This window comes from Lynx canadensis, chromosome A2, assembly GCF_007474595.2.
Source record: "Lynx canadensis isolate LIC74 chromosome A2, mLynCan4.pri.v2, whole genome shotgun sequence".
NCBI lineage: Eukaryota > Metazoa > Chordata > Mammalia > Carnivora > Felidae > Lynx > Lynx canadensis.
The window spans coordinates 17555441-17583225 of record NC_044304.2 but is presented as its reverse complement, the minus strand read 5'-3'; the positions used below and the strand labels follow the sequence as shown (position 1 = coordinate 17583225).

General features: G+C 52.1%; 4 protein-coding genes across 9 annotated transcripts in view; 2 read left to right on the top strand and 2 right to left on the bottom strand.

The window, feature by feature from the left end:
- Positions 1-251: 251 nt before the first annotated feature.
- On the top strand, positions 252-21747 carry SHISA5 (shisa family member 5). 3 transcript variants are annotated; one of them, XM_030306678.2, is made up of 6 exons: positions 252-426; positions 2781-2937; positions 12389-12472; positions 19942-20057; positions 20206-20418; positions 20532-21747. In XM_030306678.2, exons 1-6 carry the CDS (start codon positions 363-365, stop codon positions 20609-20611), a joined length of 714 nt encoding a protein of 237 aa, XP_030162538.1. In that variant the 5' UTR covers positions 252-362; the 3' UTR covers positions 20612-21747. The 3 variants fall into 3 exon arrangements, with proteins under 3 accessions (XP_030162538.1, XP_030162537.1, XP_030162540.1); XM_030306677.2 differs by having other exon boundaries at positions 266-429; XM_030306680.2 differs by lacking the exons at positions 252-426; positions 2781-2937; positions 12389-12472 and adding an exon at positions 18237-18360.
- Positions 21748-21997: 250 nt separating this feature from the next.
- Positions 21998-23878, bottom strand: TREX1 (three prime repair exonuclease 1). Its single transcript, XM_030306676.1, has 2 exons — positions 23318-23878; positions 21998-23009 (listed from the first exon to the last, which is right to left on the bottom strand). Exon 2 carries the CDS (start codon positions 22986-22988, stop codon positions 22044-22046), a length of 945 nt encoding a protein of 314 aa, XP_030162536.1. The 5' UTR covers positions 22989-23009; positions 23318-23878; the 3' UTR covers positions 21998-22043.
- An 85-nt stretch (positions 23879-23963) lies between these two features.
- Positions 23964-27785, bottom strand: part of LOC115508223 (ATR interacting protein) — a 14434-nt gene continuing 10612 nt past the window's right edge. For 2 of the 4 annotated variants that reach the window (XM_030306657.1, XM_030306659.1), the window contains 5 exons: positions 25756-25892; positions 25501-25592; positions 24988-25068; positions 24529-24781; positions 23964-24123 (listed from right to left, as the gene is read on the bottom strand). In XM_030306657.1, coding sequence (XP_030162517.1) covers positions 24056-24123; positions 24529-24781; positions 24988-25068; positions 25501-25592; positions 25756-25892 — 631 coding nt within the window. In that variant the 3' untranslated portion in view covers positions 23964-24055. Of the gene's footprint in view, positions 24124-24528; positions 24782-24987; positions 25069-25500; positions 25593-25755; positions 25893-27785 lie in introns of those variants that run through there. The other 2 variants (XM_030306658.1, XM_030306660.1) reach the window with 2 other exon arrangements.
- CCDC51 (coiled-coil domain containing 51) overlaps positions 25887-27785 on the top strand; it is a 26536-nt gene continuing 24637 nt past the window's right edge. Inside the window, exon 1 of the mRNA XM_030306670.1 lies at positions 25887-27768. The gene's annotated coding sequence lies outside the window, so the exon portion shown is untranslated. The remainder of the gene's footprint in view (positions 27769-27785) is intronic.

Below are 27785 nucleotides of genomic sequence, written 5' to 3'. Positions count from 1 at the left end.
AAGGGCTAGGAACTGGGGCTCGGGGTGGAGGGGGAGCGGGGCAGGGAGCGGAAAGTATCCCGTGCACAGAAGTCAACGTCGGTGGTCGCCAGGCGCCTGTCAGCGTCCTAAACGGCCCCGGGCCATAGTTTTTGCTTGGCCCCCCCGGACATGGGCCTAGCCGGCAGGCTGGGAGGGGCGTCCTCTCCCCTTCCCTCGCCTCGCCCTCCTCCCCTCCGCTCCCTCCTCCGGGCGGGGTTCCCGGAACAGGCCGCCGGGGCGGGGCGAGGAAGCGGTGGCCGCACGGGTCGCTGAGGCTGCGGCTGCACCTCGACCCCTGTTTCTTCTGTCCGTCTGTTCTTCTGTCCGTCCGCCACCCAGCTATGGCTGCGCGTGTCCCCGCGCCGTGGATCCTTCTGCTGCTGCTGCTGCTCCCGCCGCCTCCAGGTGGTGAGCCTTTGGGGGTGGGTGGAGTTTGTCCCGGGCGGGGACAGTGTGTAGGGGAGCGGGGCAGCCACGTCCGTGCGCCCCTGGCGTGAGCCCAGGCAACACCATCCCCACAGTGTCCCGCACCCCATTAACCGCGAGGCAGTCAGCCAACCCTCAGGACTGACCTGACCTCCACCGCAGCACCCCTCCCAGTCTGAACTGACACTGCCCAGACCCTAGGAAGTTGCCACCATTGCTCTGCCCCGGAATGGTGGTGGTGGTGGTGGTGGGGTCTGTGCTCCCTCACGTGTTACAAGGGATTGGGTCCCCAGGGGCTGGGGTAGGAGTCCCCGCCAGTCCTTAGCCTAGGGTGGTGGCAGCAGGGAGGCCTGACCCCTCCATCAGAGGCTTTCCCTTGGGCTCTGTTTACTGGGTGGAAGCCCCTGCCCGGTTGAGGCCGGTCTCCCCGGGGTTGGAGGAAACATCACTGTGTGTGTGTTGACGGTAGACGGATGATTCACAGGCGGGGGAGGCCAGGCTGGGGGCCTTTTAGGGGTAGGAATTGGAACAACCCCTTGCCCAGCCAGAGGAAGCGGATGATCCCTCTGGGGTGAGTGGCTTCCTCCAGGAGAAGGGCTTTATTTCCTGGGGGCTGAGATGAATGTGGGGACCTGGGGTGGGAAAGTGAGAAGATGGAGCCCAGGTCCCTGGTCCAGTGAGATCTGGGAAGCCTCCTCCACTGGGAAGTGTCTGGGGCCCAGAAGAGCATTTGTGTCATGGGCTCTTGGCCCAGACAGCGTCAGCGTTGTGTCTTCAGTCCCAGCTTGGAGGCTCGGCCGTGACTGTAAAGGCTGTAAAGACCCTGCTGGAGGTGGCTCACCCGAGTAACCCAGGAGCATGGGCCACGCTGACCATACCTACTATCCTACCTACTACCAGGGTGAGCCTGGTAGTGGTCAGCTCCTCTGGCCTGCAGCTTTGCCCAGAGCAGGGTTCTGCCTGAACCTGCCAAGAGCAGAGCACCCCTCCCCCGCCCCCATCCCATTCCTAGTTATCTCTTCTCAGGGAGGCCACTCAGTGCCTCTTTCTGTGGGCCTTGCTCTGTACATGGTCTCCAGACACTGCACGCTGCCCTGGGGCCCTGGCCACTCTGGGTCTCTGGGTTCCAGGTGCTGTGTCAGCACTGTTTCCGGGTGAAGTAGCCACACTTCATGGTTTATCAGCTACCATAGTCATCTGGGCCTTACTGGATTGGGTGTTCTATGTGGGGGTCTGCCCAGGCACGATCCGGGACTGCCCCCTCCTGCTGGTGGGCACTAGGTCTCTGCTAATATAGCCTCAGGATGCATGGGAACATTTGGCTGTAGCATCTTCCTGGAAGTTTGCAAGGCTTGTGGTCTCTCAAAGCCCTGGTCACTTCCCACACTTGTCAGCCAGGTCCTCTCAGCATGGCCTGGTACAGTGAAGTGTTGTCTATACCCCAGCCTGGGGGAATATCCTTAGATCCCAGTTTTGCCTGGGAGCCTTGTAATGGTTCTGGGACTCCTAGTGGTGCCACTGCCTCGGAGCCCTGGCCACTGAGGGCATAAACATTTTCTAGGCACCCGCTGCAGCCCTAGCCCAGGGCTAATTGTTTCACAGACTCTTATATGGTGGGTGTAACTGTAGCCAATGGGGAGTTGGTCTGGAGACAGCCTGTCGTGTGGTCTGTGAGGGCCAGGCCCCTGCAGTCCAGTGTCTAGCAGGGGCCCAGGCCCAGGTGAGGAGAGGGAATAAGGATTGAGAACTAGTTGGTCCAGTGCCTGGGCCCCAGCAGCTAGTTGGGGGTATTACTGTTCAGCTCTGTGATTGCTGGGCTTGGGCAGTTTCTGGAGGAGGGGGCCTGGAGTGAGGCCTTGTAGGATGAGTAGATTTGAAGGTGGGGAATGGGAAGCAGGCATGAAGAATATAGGCAGAATGTGGGTAGAGTTGGAAAGCTGGAGTGACCGTCAAGGCCTTTTGCAGTCCAAACCCTGTTTTCTGGACTCTGGACTTGATCCTGAGGCAGTAGAGACCAGGGATGGTCCGAGAGCAGGAAGTAGCCCAGTCAAACTCCCACTTAGAAAGGTCAATCTTCTATCAGAAGGCAAGTGGCCGGTGGGGGAGGGAAGGGGGCTGGTTAGGTGCTCTGCTGTGGGACAGGGAAGAGGGCAAGGCTGACGGGGGCTTCGGCTAGAGGTGGCCGATGACTAGGATGGTTCACAGATGGCCCAGATGCTTGTGCCTGCTGGCAGTGCTGGGAAAGGGGCTGTGGCTAGCCAGGACATGGCTGAGATCTGGCATGAGGCCTGGCCCTGTGGCCACAGATTAACAAGTGTGTTTCTCCGCTCCAGTCCACAGTGAAGTGTGTGTGGCTTCCCGTGGACGCATCCTCTTCCCTGAGTCCTGTCCTGATTTCTGCTGTGGCACCTGTTACAAACAATACTGCTGCTCTGATGTGCTGAAGAAATTTGTGTGGGATGAGGAAAAGTGTTCTGTGCCTGAGGCCAGGTGGGTGCCCGGTGGTCGCAGGGGGGGAGGCCTGAGCCTGCCCCGAGCAGGAGTGTACATGAAAGGGAAATAGCCCTGCCCCTCCGGCCTCTCAGCCCCCTCGAGGTGGTAGAGCACTGGACCAGGGGTGGGGGTGGGGGTGGGGTGCCCCTGTTCTGGGCTGAGCTCCCCAGAGCTTGCTCACTTAGCCCCTTGCCCCTTTCTCTGCGACCCTAGAGGACTGCAGCTCACCCACCTCACTCAGCCTTGGGCTGAGCAGGTTTCTCGGGGCTGGTGGCCTCAGCTGGCCCTGTGGCTCACCCCTGGGTATGTACCTGGATGTGTACCTGTACCAGCAAGGTGCATGCCTTGGTGTGAGTGTACCCCACAGTTCGTGCATGCACCTGGTGGGGGATTGTATGTGATTTGTGTAAGTATCATCCTGTGGGCCCTGGAAGGCACGTCGCACTGCGCCGTGCCTGTGTCCTCTTGGTCTGGCCCCTGGATTTGCATTGCATCTCGGTTTAGGCTGTTTCATGGGCTGGTCCCAAGGTCTCCCTTTGCCACATCTGTGTTTTGTGTTTGGTCGCGGGTATAGAAACGGTTGAGATGGTCAAACTTCTCAGCTCATGGCAGGTTGATTATCATCAGTCTGGGCAAGACCAGCCCCTGTCATCTTACATATTTACTTTAATCTCACATGACCATTCCATTTCCCTCTCACTCCGTAGGCTACCAGTGTGTATGTCCTTTTCATGGTTTGGGTTTTATTTATTTATTTATAAATTAAATTAAATTAAATTAATTTTTTAATTTATTTTTTATTTTTAAAAGTTTATTCATTTATTTGTATTTTTATTTTTTTATGTTTTTTTAATTAAAAAAATTTTTTAATGTTTATTTACTCTTGGAGAGAGAGAGAGAGAGAGAGAGAGAGAGAGAGAGAACGTGAGTGGGGGAGGGGCAGAGAGAGAGGGAGACACAGAATCCGAAGCAGGTTCCAGGCTCTGAGCTGTCAGCATAGAGCCCGATGGCGGGGCTCGAACTCACAATCTGTGAGATCATGACCTGAGTGAAGTTGGTTGAGCCACCCAGGCACCCCACGTTTATTTATTTTTATTTTTGAGAGAGACCGAGTGCATGCACATGCACGCTTGCGCAAGTGGGGGAGGGTCAGAGAGAGACAGGGACAGTGGATCGGAAGGGGGCTCTGGCTGACAGCAAAGAGTCCGACATGGGACTCGAACTCACAAACCTTGAGATCATTACCTGAGCTGAAGTTGGACCTTTAACTGACGAGCCACCCAGGTGCCCCTATTTATTTAAAAAAAAAATTTTTTTTATGTTTATTTATTTTTGAGAGAAAGAGTGAGAGAGACAGAGTGCAAGCAGGGGAGGGGCAGAGAAAGAGAGGGAGACACAGAATCCAAAGCAGGCTCCCAAGCTCTTAGCTGTCAGCACGGAGCCTGACACAGGGCTCGAACCCACCAACCATGAGATCATGACCTGAACCGAAGTCGGAGCTTAACCTTAACTGACTGATCCACTCAGGGGCTGAGCCCCTGAGCCACTGAGCCCCTCCCACCCATTTGTTTTTAAGTTTATTTATTTATTTTGAGAGAGAGAGAGCGCGTGCGTGCCTGTGTGCATGTGCATGTGTGTGCCAGCATGGAAGGGGCAGAGAGAGGGAAACAGAGGATCCAAAACAGGCTCTGTGCTGACAGCAGAAAGCCTGATGAGGGCTCAAATTCACAAATTGTGCGATCATGACCTGAGTCAAAGTCACATGCTTTAAATGACTGAGCTACCCAGACGCCCCTATTTTTTTAAATTTTATTTGAGAGAGAGAGAGTACAAGTGGGAGAGAGGGGCAGAGAGCCTCTTTGTGCTTTGCAAAATGTACATTGTTTTGTGGGTACAATGAACTCTTTTACCTTTTGCATTCAGCACAGCGTCTGTAAGACCCATCCATGTTGCACTGTGTACATCCGGCCTGTGCCCACCCCTGTGGTGTCGTTCTCTTTGGTCTGAGTCCTAAGCTTGCTATCCTAGATAATTGTGATGGGCATCCTCCTGTACTTCCTATCTCCTTTTATGGAACCATGTGAGAATTTTTTGGAAGTGTGCATGGGAGCAAATTGCCAGGTTAGTGAGATGTATGTAATTACTAAGAAAGTGCTCTTGGGAATGGCAACACCAGGCTGCATACACTGCCAGCCACACCTGAAGATTACTTCCAACCTTTTGGTGTCCTTACATTTATGCATGTGTCTTTTTTAAAGAAATCCATTCCAGTAATTTTTTAAAATACAGGAGCATTTCATTTAAATTTAGTGTAATATTGTACTGGGACTATATTTGCCATCTTATTTTGTGCTTTTTATTGATCTCTCTACTATTCATTCTGTACTTCTTTCTTTTTAACTTACCATATTGTTTTGGTTTGTTTTTATTCCATTTTTTTTCTTCTACTGTTTATTTCTTTTATACTCTGTATTGCTTTTGCTCCTTCTTGCCTCATTGCACAGGCTGGGACCTCCAGTGCAATGTTGAATAGAAGTGATAAGAGCAGATATCTCTTTCTGGGTCTCAATTTAGGGAGAAAACATTAAGTATTAAGTATGATGCTAGCTGTAGCCTTTTCATTGGTGCCTCTTATCAGAATGAGGAAGTTGCTTTCTATTTCTAGTTTGCTTGGACTTTTAGTGATGAAGGGATCTTGAATTTTGTCAAATAGTTTTCCTGCATCTGTACTTTCTCCTAGGTAATTACTCTTTTAAAAAAAATCTTTTAAGTTCATTTATTTATTTTTGAGAGAGAGAGAGAGAGAGGGAGAGAGAGAGAGAGAGAGAGAGATTGCACAAGTGGGAGTGGGACAGAGAGAGAGAAGGAGACACAGAATTCAAAGCAGGCTCCAGGCTCTGAGCTGTCAGCATAGAGCCCCACATGGGGCTTGAACCCACAAACTGGGATCATGATCTGAACCAAAGTCGGATGCTTAACCAACTGAGCCATCCAGGTGCCTCAGTCTTTTTCATAGTACTGTAAGTAGTGTAGTTTAAAATTCTCATTATGTATTGATACAGAGAAAGGTAATAAATTTTAATAAATTGACCTTGTATCCAGAGACTTTACTAAATTTGCTTATTAATTTGAGTGATTTTAATTGAAATTTCTTTAGAATTTTCTACAAAAATAGTCACATCATGTGCAGTTAATGTCTTATTTTTTCCATTCCAATTCTTATACTTTTAATTAATTTTTCTTGTTTTATTACATTGGCTAGGATCTCCAGTACAATGATGATTGAAAGTGGTGATAGGTAGCATTCTTGTTTCTGGTTCCAGAGGGAAAGCTTTCATCATTTCGTGGTTAAAAAATGTTTGCTGTAGTTTTGTATGTGTGTGGTTTTTAATGTTTATTTATTTTTGAGAAGAGAGAGTGTTAGTGGGGGAGGGGCAGAGCTGGGGGTGGGGGTGTGGCGGGAAGTTGGGGAACAGAAGATCTGAAGCAGCCTCTCTGCTGACAGCAGCGAGCCTGACGCGAGGCTCAAACTCACAAACTGCGAGATCATGACCTGAGCCAAAGATGGATGCTCAACTGACTGAGACACCCAGGTTCTCCTGCTGTAGTTTTTTTTTTTTTTTTTAAGACACCTTTTATTAGACTAGGCTTCTGCTATTCTTCCCCCCCCCCCCCCCTATTCTAATAGTGATATTTAAGAACTCTTTTTCACAAACCTTTGGTGCCTTAAAAAAATTTTGTTTCCAACGTTTGTTTGTTTATTTATTTATTTTTAAACGTTTATTTATTTTTGAGACAGAGAGAGACAGAGCATGAACAGGGGAGGGTCAGAGAGAGAGGAAGACACAGAATCTGAAGCAGGCTTCAGGCTCTGAGCTGTCAGCACAGAGCCCGACGCGGGGCTCGAACTCACAGACCACGAGATCATGACCTGAGCTGAAGTCGGACGCTTAACCGACTGAGCCACCCAGGCGCCCCCATTTATTTATTTTTGAGAGACAGAAACAGAGTGTGAGTGGGGGAGGGGCAGAGAGAGAGGGAGACACAGAATCTAAAGCACAGAGCCTGGTGCGGGCTTGAACCCATGGACCTTGAGATCATGACCTGAGCTGAAGTCAGACACCCAACCAATTGGGCCACCCAGGCAAATATTTGGTGCCATTTATTTATTTATTGTTTATTTTTTTAAGTTTTGTTTTTTTTTTTTAACATTTATTCATTTTTGAGAGACAGAGACAGAGCACAAACAGGGGAGGGACAGAAAGAGAGGGAGATACAGAATCAGAAGCATTCTCCAGGCTCTGAACTCTCAGCATGATGCGGGGTTTGAACCCAAGAACTGTGAGATCATGACCTGAGCTGAAGTCAGATGCTTAACCGACTGAGCCACCCAGGTGCCCCTCTTTGGTGCCTTTTAAAAGGAACCTATTTCAGGGCGCCTGAGTGGCTCAGTTGGTTGAGCTTCTGACTTGGCTCAAGTCATGATCTCATGGTTCACGAGTTCGAGCCCCACATCGGGCTCTGTGCTGATGGCTCAGAGCCTAGAGCCTGCTTTGCAGGTTCTGTGTCTCCCTCTCTCTCTGCCCCTCCCCTGTTCGTACTCTGTCTCTCTCTCCCTCAAAAATAAATAAAACATAAAAAAAAATAAGGAACATATTTCTGGGGTGCCTGGCTGGCTCAGTTGGAGGAGCATGTGACTGTTGATCTTAGGGTCATGAGTTTGAGCCCCACATTGGGGACAGAGATTATTTAAATAAATAAAAATTTCAAAGGAACATATTTCTTTTGGGTAAATATCTTGGAATAAAATTGCTGAGTCATTGGTTCATGTGTTCAGCTTCCAGATACTGGCAGATACTTCCAGTTTTCTAACACTGTACCATTTACACTCTTGCCAGCCATGTATGAGAGTCCCAGTTTTCTATACATCCTCTCTAAACTTGGCATTGTAAGTCATTTTTAAAAATTGAGCTATAATCACATAGAGCAAAATGCACAGGTCTGAATGTTTCAGTTTGATGAGTTTTAATAAATGTATACTTCTCACATATAATATCTCAGTCAAGATCTAGATCATTGCTATTGCCTAGGTTTTAATTTCAGTAATTTTGGTGAATGTGTGGTGATACCTCATTGTGTTGTTTTCTTTTAAGATTTAAGTCTTTTGAGATTTATTGAGACTCATTTTATGACCCAACCTATACTGTACCTTGGTAAATGTTTCATATGAACCTGAAAAATGGTATATTCTGCAGTTGTTGGGTATAGTGCTTTATAAGTGTCAGGTCAAGTTGGTTGATAATAGTGTTTAGTTCTTTTCTGCCTTTTGGTTTTGTCTGCTTGCTTTATTGATTACTGGAGACCACAGATATGTTTGTTGTTTGAGTTCTGTCAATATTTGCTTCATGAGTTCTGATGCTTTGTTATTAGGTGCATACATATTTAGGGTTGGTTTGACTTTCTGATGAATTGTTCATCTTATCATATGTAATGTCCCTCTTTATCTCTTGTATAACCATTGTAAGCCTCAAAGACAGTATTTTAATTGTTTTTGACAGTGAATATTTATTTATTTATTTCAATATGAAATTTATTGTCAAATTGGTTTCCATACAAGACAGTGAATATTTATTTACATTTATCCATATCTTTATCTTCTCGCTGCTTCTTATTGCTTCCTGCATCTTTAAGCCTCAACTGAGATCATGTTCCTTCTGCCTTCATGCAGGTATGCTGGTGTCAAATTTTCTTGGTTTTTGTTTCTCTGAAAATGTCGTTATTTCACCTTCCTCCTCAAAGTATATTTTTCCTGGTTATAGATTTCTAGGTTGGCAGCTACTAACTTCTCTCAGCACTTTAAAGCTTTCATTCCATTCTTTTTTTTTTTTTATGTTTATTTATTTTTTTAGCAATCTCTACACCCATCATGGGGATCAAACTTATGACCCTGAGGTCAAGAGTCATTGCAGACTGGGGCGCCTGGGCAGCTCAGTCGGTTAAGTGTCTGACTTTGGCTCAAGTCATGATCTCACAGTTTGTGAGTTAGAGCCCCGCATTGGGCTCTGTGCTGACAGCTCAGAGCCTGGAGCCTGCTTTGGATTCTGGGTCCCCCTCACTTTTCTCCCCCTCCCGCACTCACACTCTCCCTCTCCCTTTCAAAAATAAATAAACATTAAAAAAAAAAAACACTAAGAGTCATTGCATACCCTTCCGACTGAGCCAGCCAGGCACTCCGTTCCATTGTCTTCTGTTGTCTATTATTTCTGTTGAGAAACCAGTTGACAGTTTAATAATTGCTCCTTTGCAAGCAATATGGTTTTTCTGACTACTTAAAAAAAATTTTTTTTTAATGTTTATTTTTGAGAGAGAGACAGAGGAGTGGCAGGACTGGGAGACAGAATCCGAAGCAGGCTCCAGGCTCCAAGTTGTCAGCACAGAGCCTGATGTGGGGCTTGAACCCATGAACTGCAAGATCATGACCTGAGCCAAAGTTGGACACTCAACCAACTGAGCCACCTAGGCGCCCCTGTTTATTTTTGAGAGAGAGAGAGAGAGAGATAGACAGAGTACGATACGAGCAGGGGAGAGACAGAGAGAGAGGAGACACAGAATCCGAAGCAGCTCCAGGCTCTGAGCTGTCAGCACATAGCCCAGCGTGGGGCTCAAACTCATGAACCATGAGATCATGACCTGAGCTGAAGTCAGACACTTAACCAACTGAGCCACCCAGGTGCCCCAATGATTGTTTATTTATTTTTTATTTTATTTTTTATATATTTTTTTAAAGAAGCTAAGTATTTATTTATTTTTAAAATTTTTTTTCTTAACGTTTATTTTTGAGACAGAGAGAGACAAAGCATGAACGGGGGAGGGTCAGAGAGAGCGGGAGACACAGAATCTGAAACAGGCTCCAGGCTCTGAGCGGTCAGCACAGAGCCTGATGCGGGGCTTGAACTCACAGACTGCGAGATCATGACCTGAGCCGAAGTCAAATGCTTAACCGACTGAGCCACCCAGGCGCCCCATTTATTTTTTATTTTTATTTATTTTTTAATTTTTTTAATGTTTATTTATTTTTGAGAGAGAGAAAGCATGAGCAGATAGAGACAGAGACACAGAATCTGAGGCAGGCTCCAGGCTCCAAGCTGTCAGCACAGAGCCTGATGTGGGGCTCAGAGCCACGAACCAGGAGATCATGGCCTGAGCCAAAGTCAGTCAACCAACTGAGCCGCCCAGGTGCTCCTGTTTGTTTATTTTTGAGATAGAGAGAGAGAGAGAGACAGAGACAGACAAAGAGAGACAGAGCGTGAGCAGGTGAGGGACAGAGAGAGAAGGAGACACAGAACCTGAAGCAGGCTCCAGGCTCTGAGCTGTCAGCACAGAGCTCAATGCAGGGCTCAAACCCACGAACCATGAGATCGTGACCTGAGTCAAAGTCAGACACTTATCTGAGCCACCCATGTGTCCCTTTCTCTTTGGTCTTGTATTCATGTTGTCTAGTGTCCTAGTGTTTCTGAAAACTTTGTAATGTGTGCCTAACATTACATTTGCAAAACTGACTGTAGAAATTTGGAGCTCAGGACTTCTGAGGAGAAGTCTTGCTTTTGCAGGGACGCGGCACTCTCAGACCACCTTGGCCTAACTGCAGAGGCCAAGAGGATTAGGAGCTCAGCTCTCTGCTCACTTTCTCCCTTATTCTTGGGGTGCAGCTTTTTAGGTCTCATCCCCAGTTGGTGGGAATCATCAGAGAATCATCGTCACTTGGTGGGCTCCGAGTGCAATCTCCATTCAGCCCCTCAGCTGTCCCTCTGAAGTTGGCTAGTGCCCTCGGGAGCAACAGGGCCTCAGATGCTGGGTTAGCTTCCCTGGGTCTCTCTTTCCAGCCTCCCACACACCAGCTTGGCATCCTCTGCTCTGTTATTGCTCACCAAAGCCTACATACTGATTCTTTTTTTTAAGTTTTATTTATTTGAGTAATCTCTATACCCGACCTGGGGCTTGAACCCATGACCTGGAGATCAAGAGTTGCATGCTTTTTTGACTGAGCCAGCCAGGAGCCCTTGCTCTCTGACTTTTTAAAAGTATTTTCTCCTCAGCTTCAGTTTTCCTTCAAATTTAGGGTGTAGTTGTTCCTCATGCTTTTGAATTTTGTTCTACATTTAATTTTGGAAAGTTTCAATATATACAAAAACAAGAGAATAATAACTCCACATCCATGACCTGCTTCCATAGTTACCCACACTCTGACCATACACTTTCCACCACTTTTTTTCCTCATTAATTAATTAATTAATTAATTTTTTAACGTTTATTCATTTTTTGATAGAGACAGAGTGCGAGTGGGGGAGGGGCAGAGAGAGAGGGAGACACAGAATCCAAAGCAGGCTCCAGGCTCTGAACTGTCAGCACAGAGCCCAACGCGGGGCTCGAACTCACAGACTGTGAGATCATGACCTGAGCTGAAGTCGGACGCTCAACCAACTGAGCCATCCAGGTGCCCCTTTTCCTCATTATTTTAAAACAAAATAAAAATTAAACCATCATAAAAATTTCTCCTCAAATGTTAGTTTTTATCTATACAAATGAGTCCTTTGTAAAGAAATATAATCACTGTGTCAATAGTACATTTAGCACAATTAACAGTAATTCATTAATAATTTTCTTAAAAATTTTTTTTTGTTTATTTTGAGAGAGACAGAGCACGAGCAGGGGAGGGGCAGAGAGAGAGGGAGAGAGAGAATCACAAGTAAGCTCCATGCTGTCAGTGCAGATCCTGATGCAGGGCTCAAACTCACGAAACTGTGAGATGGTGACTTGAGCCGAAATCGGGAGTTGGACGCTTTACCGAGCCCCTACCATTTCTTTTTTAACTTTGTGACATGGTAATCTTCCTTTGCTGATTTCTAGCTTAGTAGCATTGTGATTCGAAAAGATACTTTGTATGATACCAATCTTTTCAAATCTATTGAGCCTGCCAGGCCTTACCTGTGGTCTGTACTGGAGAATGTTTCCATGTGCACTTGAGAAAAACGTGTGGGGGCGCCTGAGTGGCTCAGTCAGTTAAGCGTCGGGTTATGATCTCATGGTTGATGGGTTTGAGCCCTGTGTCAGGCTCTGTGCTGACAACTCAGAGCCTGGAGCCTGCTTCAGATTCTGTCTCCCTCTCTCTCTGCCCCTCCCCCTCCCTCCCTCTCTCTCTCTCTCTCTCTCTCAAAAATAAAATAAACATTAAAAAAATTAAAAAAAAAAAAAAAAGAAGAATGTGTGCCATTCTAGCCTGAGATCCTGGTGTGTGTGATAGTCATGCTCAGGAGGCCATTAGGGCTACTCGCTGGCCCCGTACAGGACTGGCTTTTGTGCATGTTGTGTGTGTGCACTAAGGTAGCATTTGTTCCTGGTATGTTGGGTGGGGCTCGGATGTATTAACTGTGAGTTTTCCTCTTTGCAGCGTGTCCACTGATATAGAGCCACTGGAGCAGCTGGGCTCGGCGCTGAGGTTCCGTTCCAGCTTGGACAGCGACCCCATGTCAGGGTAAATAAAACCTGCAGGCTGTGTGCATCTTCCTGGCCAAGATGACAAGGGGCTTAGCGGGCTAGAGTGAGGGCTGGGGGGACTGGGATGCCGCAGAGTCATTGTAGTGACTAGCCCCAGAGACTGACCACCAGGTCCCTTGCTCCTTATGTTGGAAAGTTGTGTCCTCAATCATCGTACTTAGGAATGGGAGGACTATGGTTGGCAGTTGAAAGGCCAAGGGTAGGGGTCCATGTTGACCTAGGTGATAGGGAGAGCATGATGGTGACGGTGGTGACAGGGATGGTGTGATCGTGACGGTGACGGGGCAATGGTGGTGACGCGGTGGGGCTTTGGTGGCGATGGTGATACAGTGATGGTGGTGATGGTCTCAGGGCAATGGTGGTGACGGGGCAACAGTGATGGGTGAAGAGGTGACGGGGTGATGGCGGTGGGCGATGGTGGTGCAGGTGCACGGTGGTGAGGTAATGATGGAGCGCGGTGAAGATGCTGGGACAACCGATGACACCCAGTCCCCGTGTCTGGGCTTGTGAGTTATGGTTGCTGTGTCAGGGCCCTTCTGTCAGGGGGCCAGGGAACAACCCAATCTTTGAAAGCTCAGTTCCCTCGGCCAGTTTCCTGCTATGTCTTGTTGCCACCATGACCAGGTGTTGTGACACACGTTTCATGCAGATGGAGTAAGCGTGCAGCCACTGGTGCGTTTTCCTGGTGGGGAGTGTTCCACATGCCGCCTGCCCCTGCCCTGGTGGATCTAGAAGCCCCTTTTGGGAGAAGATCTGCCCAGGCCTGGTTGCCCCTTAGGAGGAAGAGACTTTGGGCTCAGGGCTTGCACGGGGGTCCAGGTGCTTGCCTGCCCCATCCTGCCCTGTGGACCTGGGTGGATGTGGAATCAGACGGGGCACCTGGGAGTGGGGAGGGGAGAAGTGCAGCCTGTGGTCCCCCCTCAGTGCCCAGGGCCCGGCCTCTGTACTCCCATCTGCTGGCTGATCCTGCCCCCTTGGCTGACTGGGGACTGACGCCTCGATGAGCCCCTCCCTCCACATCCAGGGAATGCCCTTCCACTGTTGAGTCCCAGAACTGTGGGCTTTCAGATGGCCCCACAGGATGTTCTGATGTCTAGCCAGTGTGGGCCGGGGGCAGCCCAGGGGTGGGCCTTGTCCTGAGGACAGCGGGCAGCGTGGGGTTCTGGGCAGTGCTCGTCTGAATGGTGTTTTAGGAAGACCACTCTGGCTGCTCTATGGAGGATGAAGGCAGCAGGCAGGGACGGGGTGGCGGGTGGCTAGTGGGAGGCAGCCATGGCTTCCCAGTCCAAGGTGTTGGGAGGCCAGAGGGAGACTGGCTTTGGTGGGGTGCTATGAGGCTGGCGACGGGCATTCAGCAGCTGCGCTAGGGAGGGGTGGGGGAAGCTGGTCTCTGTTGACAGGGCCAGAGGTCTGGCCCTGTGAGAGGATGTGGGACAAGGAGTGGGTTTGGGGTGAAGGGCTCAGGTTGGGTGGCAGGAGTGTGTTGAGGACTGAATCTGAGGGTCAGCAACGTTTGAAGAATGGCCTCAGGAGGAGCTGAGCGGGAGGGTTCAGAAAAGTGGGAGGAAAGAGGAAGACGCCCGGTCCGTGGGGTATTGAGAAATGTGGATGCCATACCACAGAGGCCATGGCACCTGTGGCAGGAGCCGTTCAGTGCAGTGGATTGAAGAGTGAGTTGGAAATGGGTAGGGTGAAGTGAGTGTAGACAGCTTCAGGGAGATATCTGGCTGTGAACCAGTGAGGAGTGAGACAGGAGTTGGAGGAGGAGTCAGGGTGAAGAAGGGCTTCTTCGGTGCTGGTGGAGACTTAGGCTGGGAAAGGGGACAGAGGGGACGCTGCAGAACAAGGTCCCTGAGGGGCATAGGAGGAATGACTGCTAGGGCTTGTGGCAGGCAGTTAGGGAGGTGACTGGGATGAGCCCAGGAGCACCTGTCGCTCCTTGAGGTGTGCACCAGTCACGGAACTGGTGAGCGGGGCCACACGCTGCAGCGTGCACACCACTGTGCCTGGTGGGGGTGCCTGTGCCTCCTGCCCTGCCTGTGCCCTTCATGCCTCCTGCCCCAGATGCGCTGCCCACTGAGAAGTGCTGACAGTAATGCTGTTGACTTGCCCCCACCCTGCTCTGCCCTGTCTCTTCTCTGCTTTCTTACCAGAGCCCCTGTGTCTCACATGACACCTGTCTTTTTTTTTTTTTTTCAACGTTTATTTATTTTTGGGACAGAGAGAGACAGAGCATGAACGGGGGAGGGGCAGAGAGAGAGGGAGACACAGAATCGGAAACAGGCTCCAGGCTCAGAGCCCGACGCGGGGCTCGAACTCACGGACCGCGAGATCGTGACCTGGCTGAAGTCGGACGCTTAACCGACTGCGCCACCCAGGCGCCCCGAACATGACACCTGTCTTAATAAAGGTTTAGGGCTTGGGAAGCAGGTACCGGGCAGGTAAAAGGGCACGGTCACCAACGACACTTCTGTGAATGCCCTCAGGTGGCTGCCTGTCCATTCTCTCAGGTGGGCATCTGTGTGCTGCCCCCTCGGCCAAGGGTGCTGTTTATCCACTGGAGTGTGGGCTCCTTGGTGGGTCTGGCACCTACTGCCCAGGCCATGGCTGGGAGCTCCAGGGAAGTCTCGATAGAAGGAAAAACCCCTTGTCTGCCTCTGTGAGTGACTCCTTGGGTTCCCCAAGAATGAGGCACCAGCTCAGAGCACAGGGACCCAGATGAGACTATTTCTGTCTGTCACAACCTGGATGGGTGATATCTTCCCTGAATGTGGCACTGTGCTCCCTATGGTGTGGCCATGTTATCCATGGGCCTGGAGTTGGCCCAAGTCTTCTGCCTGCTCCCCACCTTTGGTAGGTGAGCCCCATCCTGCCCTATTGAATGGTCAGTGGCTGTGTCCCTTTTTGGCTTGTTCCCTCCTCAAAGCTTCCTTGCTCCTCTGTCATGGTTCTTTTGGATCCTGATTTCATTGTCCCTTCCCAGTCCCTTGCTACTCATGGGATGGTCAGGCAGGATTGGCATGTTTTTAAGCACCTGACTGGTAGGATGCATGGCTTTAGACCCCAGGCAGGCTGCTGCTGACCCTCCATCCTGACTCTGCTGTGACAGTTTGTGGGAAAGGCATACAGGTCCTTGAGGTGAGATGAGGCAATGGTGCACCTGTCCTGGCCCTCCCAGCATCCTTTCTGCAGCTCTCACACCCACTGTGTCATGGCCAGTCCCCTGCCTTGCCAGCGTCATGGTGAAAGTGCTGGTGTCCCTGCTCCAGAGATGGCCTTTCCCCAGTCTGAACATTGGGAGTCTTTGGCCTTCTGGGACCCCCCAGTTCAGCCCCACCTGCTCCCTACCTGGGCTGGCTCTATTTTTTGAACTTGGCCTTTGGTGTCTTTGATCTGGGAGGTAGCCCCAACCTTGGGAATTTCATTCCTTCCTCTCAGAGGCATGGTTCAACTGGAACTGTGGCCATTGGTACCACAGACCCCTGCCACACTGCAACCACCCCTCAAATATTACCCTTCCCCAGAACATCATGCCTTGCTGTCCTACGAGGTGCTGCCCCTGGGTCCCTGAGTGAGTTTTTCATTCATTAGATACTTATTGAACACTTATTGTATGCTAGTCACTGGAGTTATAGTGATGGCCCAAAACAGGTGCAGTCTGTACCTCTGTGAATCCACGGGCTGGAGGCAAGGTACATGTTAATCAAATGCTCACACTGAGTGTTTATAAACTGAGGTAGACAGGAAGTTCTTACCTGATCTTATCTGCATGGTCAGGGGAAGTGTTCCTGATGAAATAATATTTTGAGCTGAGTTCTGAAAGGTGAACAGAAATTAATTACATGGGGGTGAGACAAAGAGAAGAGTGGACCAGGCAGGAGGCACTGCATGTGCAAAGGCCCTGAGGTAAGATACAGCATGGGGCTCTGCAAAGCTGAAAGGAAGGTGATGTGGCCAGAGCACAGAGAACAAGGTAAGGTGGGAGCCCCAGACCACACAAGTTTTATTTTATTTAGACTTTATTAATTAAAGATTAAAATTTGTCTTATTGTAAGTTTTACTATCTGGTGAGACAAATCCTAGATACCCCCCCCCTTTTTTGTAAACTATAATATATATACAGATAAGTACAAATAGATACACATAATTTATCTCTTTTTAATTTTTAAAAATTTTTAAGACTTTTTTTTGGTGGGGGGGGGGGGCACCTGGCTGGCTGTCATTTCAGCATCCGGCCCTTAATTTCAGCTCAGGTTATGATCCCAGGATTGTGGGATCGAGCCCTGTGTTGGGCTCAGTGCAGAGCGTGGAGCCTCCTTAGGATTCTCTCTCTCTCTCTCTCTCTGTCTCTCACCCCTTCTGCCCCTCTCCCCTGTCCACGCTCTCTCTCTCTAAAAGAAAATTTAGGGGTGCCTGGATGACCCAGTTAAGCGTTCTACTTCAGCTCAGGTCATGGTCTCACCATTTGTGAGTTTGAGCCCCACATCAGGCTCTCTGCTGTCAGCATAGACCCTGCTTCAAATCCTCTGTCACCCCTCCCTCTCTGCCCCTCCCCCACTTATGCTCGCTCTCTCTCTCTCTCTCTCTCTCAAAAAAAATTTTTTTTAATGTTCATTTATTTTTGAGAGAGAGAGAGAGAGAGACAGAGTGCGAGTGGAGGAGTTGCAGAGAAAGAGGGAGACACAGAATCTGAGCTGTCAGCACAAAGCCCGATGTGTGGCTCGAACCCATGAGCCATGAGATCATGGCCTGAGCTGAAGTTGGATGCTTGACCGGCTGAGCCACCGAGGTGCCCCCAAATTTTTTTTAAATAAAATTTTAAAAAATATTTTATTTATTTATATCTATTAAAATATCTGAGCTTTTTTTTTTTTTTAAAGTTTATTTAAGAGAAGAAACGTGCATGCATGAGCACGTGCAAACAGGGGCGGGGCAGAAAGGAGAGAGAGAATCCCAGGTAGGCTTCGTGCTGTCCGCATGGGGCCCTGGGCCGGGCTAAATCTCACAAACTGTGAGATTATGACCTGAGCCGAAATCAAGAGTCAGATTCTTCACCGACTAAGCCACCCAGGCACGCCAATTTTTTTACTTTTAAGTAATCTCTACACGCAATATGGAGCTCAAACTCACAACCCAAGATCAAGAGTCATGTGCTATACTGACTGAGCCAGCCAGGTGCCCCAGATACACTTTAACAAGTAAATTATAAAGCGAATTCCTGTGTGATCCTGAGAGCTATAGGAGCCATAGCAGGCTTTTGAGCAGGAGTGACATGATCAGACTTGGCAGGTTGGCCAGGGGCACTTGAGGAGGCACTTACATCATCCTGGCAAGGTAGGCTACTGGCTTGGAACATGTGCTGGTGGGAGAGGGGGTGCTGAGGGGATTCGTGTGTCATCCAGGAGGCCCTGGGGGTTGCTGGTGGGCCTAGATCACTGAAGGTACCCATCAAGGAGGACAGCTGGAACGGGGCTGGTGGGCTGAGTTGGGGCCGAGCAGGAGTGTGGCTTGGGCACTCGGGGCATCTCAGATCCCATGGCAGCGTCTCGGCAGGAGGACGGATGGATAGCCTTGGTGAGAGGCCAGGTCGGGGCACGTGAGGCTGGGGACACAACTCTGGGAGGACCACCTGAACACTTGGCTTCCCTGCCTGCTCCTGGCCCCTCTGGTGCAGCTGGGCCTTGCTGTGTCTTTAAGAGCTCTGTGTTGCTCTTCCTGCCACTGACGTCAGGGATAGGGGAGGGCCAAGATCTGCTTTCCTTTTCCTCGAAAGGGGAGGAGATTGAAACTGAGTGGCCCATGATGGAAAGAGGGGAAGTCCAGGGCTCCTGGCTGCCCTGGAGTGAAGGCAGAGGCTAACATGGGGTGAGCTTGGGCGCCATACTGTGTGTGTGTGTGTGTTTCTTTCTCTCCATTCCTTGGGGGCAGCAGAGGGCCTGGGAGGAGCTTGTGAGTCAGGGGAAGGTGAGGGGCCGGCACAGTGGCCAGTGGTTCCTGCTTTGCAAATGCGGTTGTGTATTTTGGAGTCCAGAGCATGAAAGGTCTGTTCTTCACCTGTCCCTGGGCTGTGAGGGGCCCTGCTGAGGTGGTGCTGCCCCTCCGGACTGTGAGGGGCAGCTTCTCCCCCCAGGTCGGGGCAGGGCAGGGCGGGGTGGAGCCACAGCCTTCCCCTGGGTCTTCAGTAGAGGCAGAGGCCCTAACAGCTCGCCGAGCTTCTTCCAAGTTTTATTTTTTAATTAAAAAAAATTGTTTTTGAAGTAGTCTCCATGCCCAGTGTGCAGCTTGAGATCAAGAGTCTCATGCTCTACCAACTGAGCCAGTCAGGTGCCCCTCCTTCCATGTTTTTTAATTTTTAATTTTAGAGAGAGAGAGAGTGCGAGTGGGGTAGAGGGGAGGGGGCGGGGTGGGGTGGGGGGGAGAGAGAGAGAATCTGAACCAGGATCCATGCTCAGCATGGAGCCTGACATAAGGCTCGATCTCACAACCCTGGGATCATAACCTGAGCTGAAATCAGGAGTTGGACGCTCAACCGACTGAGCCACCCAGGCACCCTGCTCCTTCCATGTTTTAGGTTCAGTCAGCAAGCATGTACATTTTCTTAGAATAGAGCTTGGTCCCTTGGCACCTATGGAGGAGAACAAGGGTCTCTGCCCTTGAAAGTCAATTTTAGTGACCTTCCTGCCCAAAACTGTTCTTTCTTAAAGCCCCTCCACTCTGTTGTGGTCCTTGCTGAGGGCCCAGCATCAGGCCCTTCCGGAAGGCAAGATTACCTCCAGCACACCCATATCGTCTGCCTGTTTCATTGTTCACCGGCCTGCAATACTGGCCAGAGTGCAGGAGCCCACCCACTGGTACAGTGCTTGGCATCCAGCAGGCTCACTGTCACTCCGGGAGGCCAGCAGCCCTACTCTGGGGCCAGTGCTGAGTCTGTGTTCTCTGCGTGCCTCTCCTCACGCTTCTGGCCACACTGGCCTCGGCTCTCCTGGAATTTCTCCCCATCTTTGTTCCTTGTGCTTCCACAGTCATTTTACCTTCAACATCTGCCTCCTGCACTGGGCTGTGGGCTTCCGGAGGCCAAGGGCGGGTCTGTCTCACCCACTGCTGAGTTTCTGGTTTGTGGCATGTGCTCGATAACCGTCTGCTGACTAGGCGGAGGTGGCCAAGACGGGTGTATGGTGGGGAGGCGCCGGAAGAACTCCCTGCCGTGCTCCTCGGGCGGGGCAAGAGGGGTAGACCTTGGGTGCTTTATACAGACTCATAAGACAAACCCCATTTTACACGTGAGGAAACGGATTCTGAAAGAGGTTCAAACTACACAACCTAGATGTTGCTCTGTGTCGCCCAGAGTCTCCTCTGGCAAGAGGGGTGCCCCTGGGAATGGTGGGGTGTGGACTGCTGTCCTGGGCAGGGGCGAGAGGCCCTGGGTCATGATCGGCTCTTTGGCAGGTTTGGGGCAACCGTAGCCATCGGCCTGACCATCTTTGTGCTCTCTGTCGTCACCGTCATCATCTGTTTCACCTGCTCCTGCTGCTATCTCTACAAGATGTGCCGCCGGCCACGTCGTAAGCACGCCCGCCCCCTCCCCACCCCACCGTGACCCTTGGTGTATGGGGTGCAGACCCCAGGCGGCAAGGGGAGCTGAGCGGCGCCCTGGCTTGGTTAAGCCCGAGTGAGGGGTGGCAGTGGTCCTGACTGGGATTCTCTTTGCAGCGGTTGTGACCACCACCACGGCCACCACCGTGGTACACACCCCTTACCCTCAGCCTCCAAGTGTGCCACCCAGCTACCCCGGACCGACGTACCAGGGCTATCACCCCATGCCCCCGCAGCCAGGGATGCCAGCGGCACCCTACCCGACACAGTACCCACCACCTTACCCCGCCCAGCCGTTGGGCCCCCCGGCTTACCATGAGACATTGGCCGGTGAGTACCACTGCCAGCTCTGATCCTTCCTGAACCCCCTAAATCTCCTGCCTCTGCCCCCTCACACTGCAGCCCCCGTGCTCATAACCAACCAGTGTCCTCTCTATTTTCAGGAGGTGCGGCCATGCCCTACCCTGCCACCCAGCCTCCTTACAACCCAGCCTACATGGACCCCCCGAAGGCAGCCCCCTGAGCATGTCCCTGCATCTGGGGCTGCCACCATGTGTGTGTATGTGTGTGTGTGCGCACGTGTGAGACTGGGTACACAGGCATGGTCCTTTTCTCCCCGTGCGTGGTGCGTGAGTCCTGTTTGTACACAAGACTTGTGATGCTGCCGTGGTGGGAAGCAGTCCTTGCCAGAGTTGCTGGGACCCTACTTTGTTCTCTTCCTCACTTGAAATCGTGCTCTTTTGAAATCTCAAACAAAATTCAAAGACTGGGGTGAGTTCTTTTCCATACCACCCCAGGGAGACCAGGTGGGGCTTGTGTCATGCTAGGATAGTACAGCTTTCCGTGGGCAGCATGCATATATGTTCCAGTTTCGGTGGAGCGGCTAGCCACTGCTTGAGGCCATGGCCTGTCCCCAGGGCGTGGGGGACTCTTCAGAGAACCAGAGCTATGATGCAGGCCTGTGGGTGAGGTTTGGGACCTGGCTAAGTTGGGTTTTAATCCTTTCAGCAGATGTCCCATAGTCCCCAGATCCTGTGCTGTGCCCAGTGGAGGGTGGGCAGCCTCCTGAGATCAAAACACTTCAGGCAGAGCCCCACCCGTCCCCGACCACTGTCTGACTGGATGGTCCCTGCATTCTTCCTGGCAGCGCCCAGAGGGCTACATCCACCCGCAGTTCTGGCTGCCCTGGCTGGCCATGACCCCCATCACAGGTAGGCAAGGTAGCCTCTGTCCACCGGCACACTCAGGTGTCCTCCCTGCAGTGTTATTTCCTTTTTAGCCAAACATTTTGCCTGTTTTCTGTTTCAAAGTGTGTATGATAGTTGTTGTGAGGCTGAGACCCCTGAGTCCTGGAGGAAAACTGGCCCACAGTCTGACCTCTGATAGTCCCTGCTTCTCCCGTCACCAGCTTCAACAGAACATCCAGCTCCCAAACCCGAGTCCACAGTGTGTCTTGGCACCTGGGACACCTGGGCCAAGGGGCTGTCTGGACCAAAGGTGCGGGGGGCCTCGGTGGCTGCTCTGGCCCAGACACGAATACCTCGGTGTTCCCCGTTCCTCTGTTAATATCTCACCAGATCTGTCTTAGCTTTGTGCCTGTTGATGTGTTTGAGAGCCTAGGGTCTGCACCTTTGTTTATAATAAATGCAAACATTTGGGGCTGCTGCCTCCTTTCTTCAGAGCCTTGGCTACTGGGACAGGGCATTAGGCCATGTACCATTTTCATCCATCTCTTGGATTTCCATGCTTTCTCTGCCTTCCCTGGGCTCAGACGTCTGGCCATCCTGCTAGAGATGGTGAAGGCAAAGACTGTGGCACCCTCCGTGTCCCCCTCCCCAGGTGCCTGAGTGTGTGGGCAGAGGTGCAGGAGGCTCTAAGGCTGCCAAGGAGGGTAGAGGTGAGTGGCCACTCAGTGCTGCGGGGGCGTCTTTATTAGTCAGACTTTCCTTCTTGGCCTACTGCCCAGGTGTGGCCAGGGACAGCCCATACAGTGTGGCTATTGCCAAGGTCAGGAAGGCCAGCATGCCCAGTGGGGCCAGCAAGCCCTCCCTGGGTGAGGCTCCAGGGCCCTCCATTGGAAGAAGGGCTTTGGGCTTCCTGCCCCTGCCAAGCTTAGGACTAGTGTCCCTGGCTCTAGTCAGGGATACAGTGGCTGCGGTGGCAGATGGTCCTGGTTTGGTTCCAGCAGAGGCTACGACCCCATACATGGGCTTGACAGTGCTGAAGGGTCTGGCGTGAGCATCCACCCAGCGCAGCAGGGCCTGTGGCCTCCACTGACAGATGCTGAGCAGGGCTAGGACGTCCCCCTCAGCCATGTGGGAGTCCGGCGGGGCCTGCCCATACAGGCGTGTGTAGATGCTGGTCAGGCTGTAGCTCTTCCTTAGGCCGTGCTCCGAGTGGCTGCCGGCCTGCTCCAGGGCCTTCAAGGCAGCAATGCTATCCACACAGAAGGCACCGTCCAGAACACTGGCAAGGCCTAGTAAAGCCAGCTCTGCTTGGAGCAAGGGGAAGTCATAGCGGTCGCCGTTGTGTGCCACGAGGCACCAGGGCTGTGGCTGGCGCTGCAGGAAGGCTTGGAGCAGGTTGGCCAGGTCGGCATCGAAGCGTTGACGCCCATGTGCTGCCAGCACAGCTGTACTGAGGCCCGTGATCTTACTGGCTTCTGGGCTGCAGGCCTTCCCTGGAGCCACGCACAGAGAGAGCTTGTCCACCACCCGGGGCGGCGAGGGCACTGTGGGAGGCTGCCCCTGAGGGGTGGGTGGGCTCTCCAGGGCACATCTGTGGACGGCTAGCAGGCACAGCTCCGTGACCTTGGGCCGGGAGGAAGGCAGGCCAGTGGCCTCCAGGTCCAAGAAGATAAGGGTCTGCACGGGACCCGGCGGTGGGGCCTGCGAGCCCATGGTGGGTACCTGCTGCCGAGCCTGGGGAGGAGCATGGGGTGGGGAGGGGCTATATGAGTGCCCAGTGGAAAGAGCTGAGGCGGGTGGGGGTGGGGCGGGCAGGAACACATCTTTGGCCTTCTCTGCTCAGGCAGGCACTGTCGGTGAGCTCTAAGACCCGTTTCCAGAGCAGGAAGCCAGAGAAGGTGGGGTGGCTTCCTAAGGGGGACCAGCACATTCAACTGTCTGGGGGAAGGCTTGGCTCCTCCTCTAGCACCCACCTAGTCTGGGCTTGGGTGGGGGGTGGGGCCTTTCCACCCTGCCCCATCTCCGTAGGGGTCCTCACTTACCGAGTAGCAGGCAGGCAGCAATGACTCGGGGTGCAGTCTGGCTGGTTCTTGCTGCTGGCAGCAGTGGCGGGAAGCGAAACTTAGCGTGAGCCCGCCTATGGGCTGTCCTGATCGAGGCCCGCCCTGCTTGTCAGCCTGCCAGGTCTGCCCCTCCCCAGCCTCCCCCCTCGTGACTCCCTGAAGGCCTCAGACCTACAGCTGTGGGCCTGCTGGCTGGCACAATGTGCCAGAGCCCTCATACCATGAGAACCAGCCCAGAGGATGAGGGCAGTGTGCCCAGGCCATCAGGGAAGGCTAGTTCCAGGACTCACGCCTGCCGGGAACCCCTGCTGTGGCCACTTTGCACCCACTCCTTGGCCCCACTTTCTCAGGTCTCCCTGGTATAGGCCAGGGCTGATGGCTGTCTCCTCCCCTGCCACAGGATGGTTTCTTCCCATGGCCTCAGCCCAAAGCGATGACTCAGGACAATTCCACAGGCAGGGCAGGGCTCCTTCCTCAGGGCAGATTTGTTACTATGGGGACAGGCTCTCAGCTCTAGCCAGGGACGGGAAGAAGGATCCTAGCCTTCCCTGGGTCTGGCTCCTGCACCATCCCTCCCACTCAGCCGACACAGATCAGACTCAGGAAACATCAAAAGGCTGGCGTTTTCTCAAACAGCCTGTCACTGCTTTTAATCAGTTGCTGCGGTGAGGAAAGTAGTGGTTCTGGTGCCACTATGTGGCTCCATGCTCACTGGCCTCAGCTACAGTCCATCTCAGGGTCGTCCGCATCCGTTTCAGTGGCACACAGGTCATCCAGGGCTGCCTCTGAGCCAAGAGAAAAGGGTTGTGTGGTGAAGGCCTGGAGGTGCCGGGCACTGGGGGGAGACCCACCGCTCCTCCCCCACGCCCGCAGGAACTAACCAGTCCCTTCCACGCCCAGGCCTTGCTCCCTCAGCTACTGCAAGCAAAGTGATACAAAGGCAATTCAGACAGCGATGTTTCTGGAAAAACTGTGGCTCTGCTAGGCCAACTCAACAGATACAAGCAAAAGGCAGCCTGATAAGCTCAGAGAAGACCCAGAGCAGTAAGACAAGTGCGACCCCAGTGCCAGCAAAGGCTGCGTGGAGAGAGGACTGCTGACTTAAGGCCAGGAAGTCTGACTTGTCCGTGAACTTCAGGGAAACCCCCGCATGTGGGCTGGGGCAGGCAGGGGTCCTCCTGCCGGCTTACCTTCACAGTCTGTCACATCAGGAAGCCCTCGAATCAGCATGCTGACCCCTGGCATCACCTGGTCATACTGATGTAGGACCTCCACACAGTGCACAGTGAAGAGCTTATCCTTCTGGGAGAGGCTGTGCAGCAGCAACACCGTGTCCCGCAGACACCTCACAGTCCGCTTCTGCTGCTCAGTCCTCGGGGGCTCCCCCGCCCTCCGCACTGTCAGCCACTGTCTGTGCAGCATCACTGTGAGTGCTCTGACCACCTAGGGAGAGGGCAAAGACTGAGGCCAGGTCTCAGGGTTCCTGCATCCTAACAGCTTGCTCAGCTGGACAGTACCTTTCCTAACCACCCCAGGTAAGGAGGGCTCTGAGCGGTGGCACCAGGGTTACAAGGAGCAGGGGCGTGCTTGCATAGGGTCACCTTCCCCCGCCCTGACGGAGCTGCCACGCCGTTGGCCCGTGCACTCACCTCCACGTTGCACTGGCAGACAGAGCCAGTGACTGGGGAGGCAGGGCTCTGCACACCAAGCTTAGCCAGGAGCCACACGGCCTAGAACAAGAGCAGACTGTTCCATCCGTGGCAGAACGAGAGCCTGATCACAGTGAGGGCTTTCTCAGGCTTCTCCTACAAGTGCTCCAGGTTCCCTTAGCAGCCGCCTATCCACACAGTGACATCCAAGGAACGGTGTGGGGCCTTCTCAGGCTAGACTCAGGATCAATACCTGTCTCACCAGCAACCCACCTGCCTCCAGGCCCCAAGCCAGGGTAGGGCCAGTTATTAGGCAGCCCTGCCAAGTGCTGGGACACCCTGGGGTCCACCTGTATTGTACCTGTGTAGTATGGAGCCCCCAAACTGAGTTCACCTTCTTAGCAGCTAGGTAAACTCTTGCTACCAAAATGCATTAAGACTCCATTCTCCCCAGAAGAAGGAGGAACAGTGGCCCTTGGGTGGGGTGGGGTGGTGAGGCTCTGGAGTTTTTACCTCTTGCTCTAGTTGAAGCCACTGTGTCTCCGAGGCCACTTTATCAGGCCTTGACGTGATGTACATGTACAGCAGCAGGAGGAGGCAGCCTTCTGAAAAGGACGCCCCACCTCTCATTCAGGGTCCCCTTCTTACCCAGAGCCCAGGGCACAAGCTGCAGAAGCCCTCAGGAGGCCTCTGAACTGTCCCTGCCACCACCCTTCCCTCCAACCTGCAGGAGCCGCCCAACCACCCATCCCCCCTGCCCTGCTTTACCTGAGGGGGAGCAGAGCTGAGGCGCGAGCTTCTCGTGGTCCACCAGGAGGGAAAGGAGCTCAACAGTCAGTAGCACGCTGGGCAGGGGGCTCTCGGGTCTGAGGCACTGCGGCAGTACCCGGAACACACACTGGAACCTAAAGCACAGGGGCCCAGAGAAACGGGACACTGGCACCCCAATCCCACAACCATCTTCACTTTTCACCAGAGGCAACGGGAAATTTTGAGCAGGCAGGTACGAGGAGGAGCTGTGGTTCGGACCCGGCTTCAAATGCTGGCCAACCACCACATACTTGCTGGGATATCTGTTCCCTGTGAACCAGTGGGTACTAGCCTTCACCATGATATTGCTGTGGCTTAGAGAGGACAGGCCCTTGCCAGGCCCAGTACCACCTGTGAATGGGGGATGCTTCCCTGGACCTGGGGTGCCTGGCTTCCACACTCTCCTGGGCTCTTTCTTGCCTCTGTTCCCAAATAGGGAGGGAGGTCTTAACGAGTGTGAATGTTATAAGCCTACTACCAGAGGGCTGGCCAGGTTCCAGAAGTGACAAATGTGTACTTGGCTATGGTTGGATCTTATGAGACCCCTTGCTTGCTGGCAGACTGTTTTTGCAAATACCAGCTCCCGTTACCAATTATGAGAAGGCGCTCACTTGGAGTGTGCACGGGTGTTGGGCTCTGGGCACACTCTCTCCAAGGTCTCATGGGCAAAGAGAACTAAGGAACCAAGTCCCAAGACAACCACTGCTATTTGCTCAACCCACATAGCCTTGTGGATGGGGAGAGGGCAATTCTACATGTGTTCCCCTTCATGCATCTGCAGTGTCTTAGCACATGCCGTCAAGGGTTAAGAGTATTTCTCAGTATGCCATTAGGAAGCAAGGCCTCGTTATTTGGGGTGAAATCATTTTAGAGCAAATCCTGTACAGTGGGTAAGCTGAATTTTTTCAGCCACCAGAGTGTGGAAATTTGAGGGAAACTGGGATTTAACCTGGTGGTTACTCAATTTCGTCATTAGAATGGTCTGTAATCCACTAAAGTCCCTGAAACTATCTGCAAGAAAAATCCATCTTTATATATGATGCAGTGGTTTCTAAATTATTTTTGGATAGCAGAAAAAAAAATTTTTTTCCAGAACCCCCAAACACACAATAGAGAATAGTCCTACTGTTCTGTTTGAAGCTGGGGATGAGACCTCTGCTCAAAAGCCCCTGCCATCCCAGTACCCTGGAAATGACCCAGGACCATGGCTACACCAGATACGGTAGGAAGACATGGGTCTGAGGGGATGATTTGTCCTCAAGCCCGGTTAGGCAAAGGTGCCCTTTCCGAGACTGCTGCCTGCCTGGCTGCTTGTGCTGCATCACATACTGCTTTAGAGCTTTGGTGGCATGTGTCCTTAGCTTTCACTCCAAGGTGAGCAGGAAGCTGTGTGGTAGTGGGGATCCTCCTGCAAGATGTAGGAATTCTGAAGCACTGAGTGGGAGGTGGTGCCAGACCGTGATCAAGGGCAAGTCAAGGAGACCAGCTGGAAACTCGCCCTGTATGTTCTCTCTATTCGTACAGCAAATACTGAGTGCTTACAGTGAGCCAGGCTCCATGCTAGGTGTGAGGATGCAGGGCTCTGAGGGTGTCACATGAGCTGGTGAACAGAGGCATCTGTCTGGCCTATGGAAAGCATCCATCAAATAGCTGTTTTTTCATGTCCTTGTGGACAAGCCCAACAGAAAGGGAATGATGGTGTATCTACCAAGAGAACTGGTAATAAAGTGCTTCCTGGAATTCATTCAACAAATATGAAACAAGCAACCAGCCACCATGAGGTAGGTCCATGCCAGACACGTGACAGTTCTGTACCTATTGTGTCGCCCACAGTACACTGCAGTACTGTGCCCGGCTCTGAGGACCACCCCTAGGATGGACCATACCAGCTGGAATATCTTCAGAAGGAAACCAGGATCCAGAAGTGTTTTAGGGAAACAAGTATGCTAAGCTCAGAGACAAAAGCTTAAGGTAAGTGCAGCCAGCAA